This window comes from Aethalodelphis obliquidens, unplaced genomic scaffold, assembly GCF_003676395.1.
Source record: "Aethalodelphis obliquidens isolate GAN/ISIS:26980383/991018 unplaced genomic scaffold, ASM367639v1 scaffold86, whole genome shotgun sequence".
Classification (NCBI taxonomy): domain Eukaryota; kingdom Metazoa; phylum Chordata; class Mammalia; order Artiodactyla; family Delphinidae; genus Aethalodelphis; species Aethalodelphis obliquidens.
This window is the reverse complement of record NW_020838030.1, coordinates 998380-1009131: the sequence shown is the minus strand read 5'-3', so window position 1 is coordinate 1009131 and position 10752 is coordinate 998380. Positions and strand designations below refer to the sequence as shown.

At 41.5% G+C, this 10752-nt stretch overlaps 1 protein-coding gene across 1 annotated transcript; it reads right to left on the bottom strand.

Annotated features, from left to right (window-relative positions):
• Positions 1–783: 783 nt before the first annotated feature.
• LSM3 (LSM3 homolog, U6 small nuclear RNA and mRNA degradation associated) lies at positions 784–10611 on the bottom strand. Its single transcript, XM_027093927.1, has 4 exons — positions 10464–10611; positions 8143–8253; positions 5825–5920; positions 784–1194 (listed from the first exon to the last, which is right to left on the bottom strand). The coding sequence occupies exons 1-4, from the start codon at positions 10482–10484 to the stop codon at positions 1114–1116; spliced, it is 309 nt and encodes a 102-aa protein (XP_026949728.1). The 5' UTR covers positions 10485–10611; the 3' UTR covers positions 784–1113.
• Between the last annotated feature and the right edge of the window lie 141 nt (positions 10612–10752).

Sequence of the window (10752 nt, the reverse complement as noted above, 5' to 3'; positions counted from 1 at the left end):
TGTTCGACAAAAGGTGGCAATTATTACATGTATCACCATCCTCAGCACTTAGGCAAGCATTCTACTCAGACAGGGTGATCTAAAGGATCAACCACTTGCTACCATCAGAACCACAGTCCCATTCCTTCAACAGTGAACAGGCTGCTATAAACAGGTTGCGTCCTGGGACTACTGAAGCCTGTGGACAAAGTGCGGCTGGCAGAAGTGAGTGGTTCTCTCCCGTCTACTCACGTAAGGTAAGGCATCTGTCAGCTTGCCCACACTTGTTTTTTTCTTCTCCACTAACTTGCAGGAACAGGCACAAGAAATAAAATGAAACTTTATTACACAACGCCTTAAAGAAAGCATCTTTCTTGCACGTGGCTTAAAATATTGTGCATATGTTAAGCATATTGTGCTAGATGACGGATTAACAACCACTGAAGCCTGGCCTTAGAAATAACCCGGCCAGAGAAAAGAGAACCAGCCTCCCATGTTTCACTGCAGAGCCAGTGTTTACAACGAGAGCCCCACCACCACGACCGCCCACCCATGGTGCTCTTCTCTGTGCTCTCACGGCATCCCATACCTGCATGACGCCATCAGCCCTGACCTCACTGTCCTGCAGTTACTGGCTTCAACAACTGCCTTTCCAGAAGACTCCAGGAAGGGAAGCAAATGGACAAAACTGTCGTTCCCAGGACTCAACTTGGTGCCGCAAACACAGCAGATGCAACACAAAAGTGTACAAATAAAGTGAATGGAACACATGTGCTTATTTGAAAGAATTCACAAGACAGGAGACTGCATTAAAAATCAAAAAAGGAAACATCAAATTTAATTTAAAGAAAGAAACCCAGAAATTGTCCGAAAAAACAATGGAGCAAATCAACTCCTGAAAAAGTTCTGCATCTTGGTGATCACATTTATTGGAAGGGTTGGACAAAAATAAAAATGCCATTTAGCTTAAGAATTTGTGAGTTATCTGCAAATCAACTTATTTCAGAAGTGGAAGAATTCTTGGTTATTTCTTAAAATCAAAACGTACGCCGGTTTCTCTTTTGAGTATCTTCTACATTTAAAGAGGCAATCATACAAAATCTCCTATTTTCCACACAGGATAAATTCTTTGTTTCAACCAACTCTCAATGGTGGGGCAACTAGCACAACACCGTCTCCCCGGACAAAGAGCATCGGAATATTCCGTTTTGTTGACTGGAAGAGGAAAAGAAACACAGAACACATTTATACAAATTTGTAGTAGTATTATTTATTTTTCGAGAAAGAAATTTGAAAACAAAAAACCACAGATTCATCATAACACAAACAAATTGCTTAAAAAACCTGTTCACTTACCTTTGTGGCACAAAGAACCATCTACTAACTGTTTCTTTTCCTGGAACACAACTGGGGCAGAGGCGTCCACTATCCACCCAGCCCTTTCTGTCCCTCTTCTTGGCACACAGCTAGACCACATTTCTCATGCTCCCTGCCAACCAGATGGTGCCACGGACTGGGTTTTAACCAATGGAAAGTGAACAGAAGTGATGAGCAACCTCCCACAAAGGCGCCTCTGTGTTCTCCCGCGACCATGGACTCAGATTATGGAGAACCCTGGGGATGGCAGAGCCAGGAAGCCTGGGTCCCTGACTGAGCACCTGGAAGAAAGCTACTGTACCGACCTAAAACCTCACTAAAGACCGTTGTGTGGGTACAAATAAAATCCTACTGTGCTAAGCCCTCCTGTGTTGCTTCTATGTGCTACTGCACTCATATACAGAATGGATACCTTTTGCATTAGCCTAGGGAACAAGCCTTAGGCTGTAAGGAAACAGATATGGAAGGTCTGAAATTTTCTCATGCCTCGGCAAAACATTAAGTAAATGTTGACTCCAAAGGTAGCCCAAAAGATGTCCCAAACCTACAGGTTCTGGGGAAGAGGCTGGAAAAAGCCCAAAAGATGTCCCAAACCTACAGGTTCTGGGGAAGAGGTTGGAAAAAGCCAAACGTTAGTAGTGTTGCTGTTAACCTGATGCACTGGGCAGGGCAGTGTAAGGAAGAGATGAGCTTAGGTGAGAACTAGCTGGTTTTCAAGTAGAGATTACAAGAAACAGCATTCATGATGTCATAAAAGCCAACTGTTTTTAGACTCCCAACTGTGGACAATAAGCAGGAAAAATGCATTAAGGAACAAAGCGGCCCTGTAAATTTTCTCAGGTAAACAAGCTCAGCCCTGAGGGGAAGATCAGATTAAGGGTGTCCCTTTCCCACCCAAATTTACTTTAGCAAATGACCCAAGGTAGTCAACGTTAATTTGTGGGAGAGGTAGTTACACAAATTAGAGGTGAGGAACTAAAGAAATAAAGGTGTCTACAAGTTCTGTACAGAAAAAGACTTTGAGGTGACTGGCCCAAAGAATTGATTGGAAGTAAACAGATCAGAAATATATGAAGTCATAAGTTTTTAAAGAAATGGTATTGCCAAAGAACCCATACATAGCCTGGCTGAAAAAAGCCTTTGACAATTTGAGTCTTCCAGCATAAGTGAGACGTTTCTGTGAACGTTCTGCAGCCTCCAGATTTAGCAAATAAAAATACAGGTCACCCAATTAAATTTGAATTATAGATAAATGAAAAAGAATTTTTTTTAGGATGTCCCAAATATCACACAGGACATACATGACCTAACCAAGGGATTTCTTCTACTACTGCCTCCCCAGGGGATCCATCAGTGCGAAGGACCAGTAACTGCTCTACGTTCCCGTTCTTTCCTTTTCTGAAAGGGAGTTTTTAGGGCAGCAGATATCCTTGTCCCTGCTGTGCTACAGTGGAGGTGGGTGGGGCAATGACAATTAATTTATCCTTTTTAGCTTACAGGAATCTGTACCACAACTGACCACACGTAGGTCCGACAAAGAACTCTCTCTCCACCAGGCAGAAAATATTGGTAATAGCTATGTCTTCAGAACTTTTTAAAAATGTAAGAACCATGTTTTATGAGCTTCTTGGGTACTGGAACTAACATAAAAGGAGAAGCCCCGACAGTAAATTCAAGTAGTGCCTATAAATGTAGCATGCTAAACCAAGTACACTTACGTGCCATCCATGAATGTATCCAACTCTTTCCCAGATAATACACTCTCAGGGCAGTGGTTCTCAAGTTTCAATGTGCATAAGATCACCTTTAGGGCTGTTTCCTGGCTCCATGCCCAGAGATCCTCACTCAGTAGGCCAGGGTGTGGCCCATGAACCTGCATTTCTAACACACTCCAGGTGTGCACATACTCCTGGTTCGAGGAACACACTCTGAGAATCACTCTCAGAGAAACAAGGATCATGTCTGCTGTCTGCTACTAGGAAGCAGCACTGCCTTCTGGTTTCCTTCTAGTTGCAAAAGGCAACCTAGTCTTACCATAGCCAGTTCAGTGAAGGAGTCAGCGCTCATCAAAATAACTGATATATTTTACTCAAATCCCTCACTCAGTGGTCATACTTCTGAACTAAAAAGTTCCAACCTTACCTTCATATGGAAACCACTTCATCTGAAATGATTCTCTATTAATTCAATTATAGTTTTCTGGAGATACAAGTAAGCAGCTTCTATGATCGCCCCCAAGGATCCCTGCCTCCTGGTGTTCACCCACTTGTGTAACCCCCTCCTTCTGAGTGTGCATAAAATTTGTGCCTTGCTTCTAACTAGTAGAATCTACAAAGTTAGTGGGTGTCACTATCATGATTAGGTTACATAAGATAGTCACTTCCACCTTGCTAGCCAGCTCTCTTGCTGGGTTTGATGAAGCAAGCTACCAGTGGTAGAGGCCCTGCAGCAAGGAACTGAGGTGCTCTCAGTCCAAAACCCTCGAGCAAATGAATCCTCTCAACAACCACGAAAGTGAGCTTAGAAGCAGAACCTTCCCCACTTTAGCCTTCAGATGAGAACCCAGCCCTTGTGCAGCCTTGTGAGAAACCCTGAAGCAGAGGACCCAGCTGAGCCTGGACACCTGACCCACACAAACTGTGAGCTAATAAACGTGTGTACTTTTAAGCCACTAAGTTTTCGGCTGACTTGTTATATAAAATTCTGAGATATAACGTCCAAATAACTGAGAAAATCATGAACAGAAACAGGGAATTGAGAATGAGCTCATTTTGAAGGTGAAGAACACCAGAAGTTTAGTTTTATATGTACTGAGTTTGAGATAACATCCAACGTGGACATAGTTTCAATAAGAATATTGGAAATGAGAGAGTGAAGCTCAGAAAAGAAAAAAGCTGGAGACACAGATTTATCCATAATCATAATGGCCACCAATCACCACTTGCCACCAGCTTTACAAGCACCAAATTCACTGCAACCTGTAATCCTGGGAGGAAGGCACAATTATTGTATTGGCATTTTACAGAGGAGGGCCCTGAGGCTTAAAAAATTTCTAGAACTTGCCCAAGGTCACATAACTAATCACCAGCAGCCAGGATTTGAACTGAGATCTGTTAAGCCAGAGCTCAAGCTTTCATGCTGTACTATTATTACAGACTGATGGCTTATAACAAACAGTAATTACTAATTGACATCTGAGGGGGGAAAAGAAGCAGATTAAAAAAAAAATCCCACGTTCAGAGGGAGAAAGAAAACTAGCCACGGAGTCGGGAGTGGTTGAAAAGAGGAGGAAAGCCGGGATAAAGCAGAACCACAAAACCCAACAAAGGCTGACGTGTGAACACTTACTATGTGCCTGTCGCCACCTGAAGGCTTTTCACGGAATCTCTCAATAGCTGTATGAAGTGAGTCGTATTACCATCCCCATTTTACAGATACAGAAACTTAGTCACAGACAAGTTGGGTAACTGGTACAATTATATAGCTGGTAAGCAAGGGAGTCAAGATGTGAATCCAGGCGGTCCTGAGGGCCAGAGTGGCTTCTCAATACTTAAAAGACTGAACAACAAAATGTGCCAATATCTGGAAGATCTGCATAATGCAGTGAACCAATATTTTCCAAACGACCAGAGCTTGATGTTACAAAATCACGCATGTATAAAAAATCCATTCCAAGCGCAAGGTAGACCAATGAATTTGCATATAACAAGAAAATGAAAAGTTCACTGATATAGTTTCAGATTCTACACTACAACTAGCCTTTAAGAAACTACCGCTTGCTGAGTTTGGGTGTAGTATCAAAGGCAAGTATCCACAAGAAATACTCCTCCCTTTCCAACTACCTATCTGTGTGACATTCACAATATAGCGCAACAGATTAAATGCAGAAACAAAGATGTGAGTAACTAGTTGTTGTCTATTAAGCCAAGCATTTGCAAAACATAAAACAAAGACACTTCTCACTGAATATTTTGTTTTAGAAAATATAGCTATTATTCATAAAAATGTTACTTATGTCAAAATGTAATCGATTTATTATTTTTAATTAGTTAAATATCTTAAAAATTTCTCAGTTTTAGTTTCTAGTAAGTATTGATACGTAAGTCCACATCAAACAAAACACTGTCCAGTATTACTGTTATACACCAGCACACAGAGGCATCTTACACAGCCATATCTCAACGAATCTTGGCAACCCTATGACAGAAGTGACTGTATTCCTGCTTACCAGTGAGGAAGTTACATCTGCAAAGGTACTTCCCTTGTCCAACGTACCCCAGATAGGAAGCGGCCAAGCCAGCACTGGAAACCAGGTCTGTCCAACCCCAATGCCTTTGGTTTTTTTAATTGCTACACTCTACTGAGTCCATGAATAGGTATCAAAACACGACAGGCTTTCCATAAATAACTGTTGGATTCTGAGAAGAACTGACATTTTAAAAGCGATGAATGGAACTGCAAGACTTACTTTATATATCTCTTCATATGTTTCTTCATCAATTTCTATCGTCGTCACAGTTTCTTCCACATCTCCCAATATCATATTTAAATGCTGATCATAGGCCTGAAGTGGGAAGGTGAGGGACCAAGAAATGTAATAAGCAAATTAGGAAATAATAAACAGGGCTTATAATATGCAAATCACTCAATTACAAGTAACACATAATACTTACACCACAAAGTTTTACATGCAAATAAAAAATAATCCTGCTGTGCTAATATACTGTTTCTCTGCCAATCATCTCCATGTTAACTTAATTGACCTGATACAAATATAAAACTGTTATGGTCAAAACTGAATTACTCAAAATAATTTGAAATTAGTTTTAAAGTGCCCACCCTATTTGTTATCTAAGGCAGTCACATAAATATTTATAATATTTAATTATGAAAAAAAGCCAGTTCATATACCTCTCAGTATACTTCTTTCAATTCCATCTGTAATAGCGTGACAAGAAAGATACAGTAAAGGAAATAAAATTCTTTAACTGCTAAGATGACAGCAATGCAGTCTCCTAAAAGCACAAGACCCTGTCACTCAACACACCCTGTCCTAAACTAAACACCACAAAGTAAAGTAAGTAGAGCAACACCCTGCACATTATAGCCTCACCAAAACCCACCAGAACACCAGCTTTTCGGCACCTGTGGGCTCGATCAACAAATATTGCAACTCAGATATTCAGGGATGTCCTCAATCCAAGCTCTAAGGCTCATGCATTGTACTAAAACGTGAAGCTCCAGGGGGTGGGAGGGAGGGAGTGGCTTGTTTAGAACCCACTTATGCTTACTTCTAGCCAAGTGTTAAATGGTTCACCAGCTCACATCAAAATAAAAATAGCCAATTAGCAACACGGGGAACTGCTAGGCAAAACAACAAACGGGGGCAAAGATCTACAGATAAGGGCCAGAAAACAAAAGGTTGAGGGTCATTCAGTACAGAGACAATTGAGTGTAGGCAAGGAACTGAAGAAGCCTCCAAGAGTTAAGGCAACACGTCTGTCCTGGGGTGTTTGTCTACTTGCCACTGGCCCAAGAGATTAAGTTCAATTCTATTTTTCTCTGCGAAGTTGCCACTATTCCATTACCCGGGATTCTTCTTCCTTTCTGTAATTTAAGACTACTAGGTCCCCACTTCCTTTCCAAGCACAGGGGGTTGTCTACCTTTAGGTTTCATGTTAGGTAGAGTCATAGTACTTAAGAGGGGGTTGAAGTCAGACTGCCTAGGTTCCTAGCCTGGCCCTCTTTTTACTGGCTGTGTCACCTTAAGCAAAGTAACTTCATCTTTCTGAGCCCGAGCTTCTTCAAACGTAAAACGGGATAATGAGTATCTACCCTCATAGAATTGTTACAGAGATTAAATAAGATATTACATGCAAAACACTTAGAGTAACAGTACCTGGCATATAAATAATGCTCAATAAAAAGTAGCTATTTTTAATCACTTTAGGGTAGAATGGTAGTTATAAAAACAACTTAGGAAAGTAACGAGTTATCAAGAGGAGGCAAAACCTTTAGTATACTCTCTTCATGAATAAATGGGACCACCTCAAGGGACCAATCCCATAGAAATATTTACAGATATACACAAAGGTCGATGTATAAACATGCTTATAGTAGTAAGAAATGGAAAACAATCCTAATATCACTGCTACCATATACAGAATTCTACAGTCATTTAAAAAAATAAAGGAGATTTATATGCACTCATGATCAATAATTTCCAAGAACAATTAAGTGACAAAGAAAGGTATCCCCAAAATGTATAGCAAGATCCCATTATTTTTTTTAGAGGTGGTGTATATAGTGCAAATATATACATATGGACACACATTCTTGTATATATGTGTAGATATATAGAAAAGACCTGAAAGACTATAGACTCAAAAGAAGAAATGGCACTTTCCCTTTTACTCTATGTATGTCTGTGCTGTCTAAAATTTTTCACAACAAAACACAAATTTATATATGTCAGTAATTTAAAGAACACTTAAATGAGAATGGAGGACAAATAAATATTATTTACAAATAAACAGGATAAAATGAAAGAAATGAAAATATTCTTTAATAAACACACCATTTCCGTTAAGAGAAATAAATGTTAACAATAAGAATAAAACACAGTTGCATTTGGCTTTTGGAAATATGGCTGACTTTCCCCCTCCTCCTTGTCTACCTTCAAACACTCTTCCAGAGTGGACAGTTTTTACATTTCAAAGGGGTGGGACAAGGGAGCAACGGTAAGGAAATAATCTGATTTCAAGGAGATTTAGTAAATTTACTCACATGTAACCTGCCTCGAAGCTCTCTGTCATTTCTCATTTTCACATAGATTCGTTCATCTAGACTGAGCCTGATGAGATCCAGAGGCTCTTCTACAGTGTTGGTAGTTTGTTGCTGATAAAAGAAACACGTTTAGTAATACAGTACTAGAGAGTAAAGTGTATGAACCATCGGTGCCCTGCATGACTGTGGGCAAATTACTTAACCCCTCTATGCCTCAGTCTCCTAATCTGCAAAATGTGTATAACGACAGTGCCTACCTAACACTGTTGTTGTGAGGCTTAAATGACATACTTGAAGGCATCGAACAGTGCCTGACACAGAGTAAGTGCTAGATCAATGAGGGTTGAAACATACGTACACAGAAAGGAGTTATATGACAAAATCATCATGACGGCACTCTGTTCCCTCAAAATCCAAACTGTCTGACCCCATTTCAGTGTGTAGGGAGTCACTCTCTCAGAGACTTTAGCTTTATCTCAAATATCATTTAGTAATTTGAAGAACTTACATTTAATGACTACCACATACTAGTCAGAATGCTAAGCAGAGATGAATGTTTGAGGGAGGATTATGAGTTCAGTACAGGGCAAGTTGAGTTTAGGGTGCCATTTGGTCAGTAAGATGAATATATTTAGCAGGCAGTATAGAATACTGGTTGAAAGCATTGGCTTTGGAGTCAGGCAGTGTGGGTTCAATTCCTGACTCTGACACTTACGAATTGGGATTAAAAAATCATGCCATCCTTAATTCTCAGTTTCCTTGTTTACAAAATGAGGAATCCACAATCTTCCCTTCATAATTCTTGTGAGGATTAGAGCTAATGTATTTAACTGAAGTATCTGATATATTTTAAATAGTATCTGGCAAACAGAAAAGTACTTATAAATGGTTCTTTTTATTACTATTAAAGAACTGTTGGAAACAAGTCTCAAAGAGACCAAGGCTAGGATGACCGGGGTCCATATGGAAGGGATGCTTGAAGCCAGGAGAGCTGATAAGATTATTCAAGGAGAGCTGCTTCAGTAAGTACATAAGGCCAGTGGAGGAAGGTGACTGAATGTTACAGGCTCTACAGCCCTAACATAGAGTAAAAGGGGAAAAAAAAAAAGAAGAAAAAATACTGACTCACGTAGTCCCCATCCCCAGTTCAAGAGGTGTTTGTTAAGGACCAGCTAACCAAATACTAGATTACAATGATACAGAAGTCAGTCCCTGCCCTCAAGTTCATTCTAGTGGGGAGAGGCATATAAATAAGTAATCATAACACTGTAAGGATATATACGTGACTGTGCCCTACTACCCACTGTCCACCTTTTTCATCCCGTAGTTTTAAACACTGCCTTTTCAAAGCGGACTCCCTGATCATTCGATTTATTCACTCAATAAGTATTTGTTGAGTGTTTCCAGCACCGTTCTAAACCCCGAGGACAGAACAGCGAACAAAACTCTTGCTCTTAAAGCACTCACATTCCAGTTGGGGGATACAGGCATTAAATAAAGAAGCATATACTTAATATGAACCAATAACATGCTAGGAAGAAAAATAAAGCAGACTGGAGAGTGCCGTTTGATGCCAGGTGGCCAGAGAAGTCCTCTTTGAGGAGATGAGATTTCAGTAGAAAGCTGAACAAGCTGTAACCTGATCCACAAAGATATCTGAGGAAGAGCATTTTGGAAAGAAAGGAGAGCGGGTGAGAAAGCCTGCAGGACCATCAGTTATTCTGAATACCAGTTCCTTGCTTGTTACCTTCATACCACATCACAGCCCCGCATATCGCGCACACTTATGTTTACTTTTTACCCGTCCTTCCCCGAATATAAACTTCAAGTGGGGCCAGGGACCACGTACATCAATGCCAGTGTCCCTGGTGCTCAGAACGGTGTCCAACCGCACAAAGACGATGCTCACTAGGTGTTTGTTGACTGCAACAACCGCTGCGCTCAGTAACGATAACAACTCCTTAACTGTACTATCAGGCTTTCTATCAGAATCCCGACAGGTCCGTGAGGCAGGCAAGGATAATTATTCCCCACCCTACGGAAAAAGGTGAGACTCAAGAGAAAGGAAGTGACGAGAGCGAGGAATAACTAGTTTCCAGCGGACTTCGAACAGAAAAAAAATCTCAGGGCCTCAGGCAAAATTGGGAGGAGGCGCGGTTAACCAAGAGGCAGATTAAGGCCGTGAAGACCCAGAAAGAGGCGGCGTAATTGGCCACCTTGCCGTGAGCTTGGAGAAAGCAACCCTGACAGGCAAAGTGGGGCAGAGCCAGGCCTGGGCGTGGGAAAGCCGCGCCGAAGCGAGTTCTTCAGAAGACACTCACCTGGTCCACGTCATCCGCCATCTTTCAAACCCTGCGCTCTTTCCCGCCTCTCGCGAGAGCACGAGAACCCCCTCCGGTCTCTGGAAAGGCGAGGACGCAATGCACCGGAAGTAGAAATAATCGGTTTTGCTGCTTCTTGTTTCCTGCAGTTGGCATTGGTCCTTTGGGGCTGGGGCGGAGCTTTATCAGGGGCGCCGACGTTGGGGCGGGGGGAATTGGGTACCTGGCGTCTCAGTGAGGGGGCGTGGCCGCGCCTCGCCCCGCCTGGGGGCGGAGCCAGCGCGCGGGC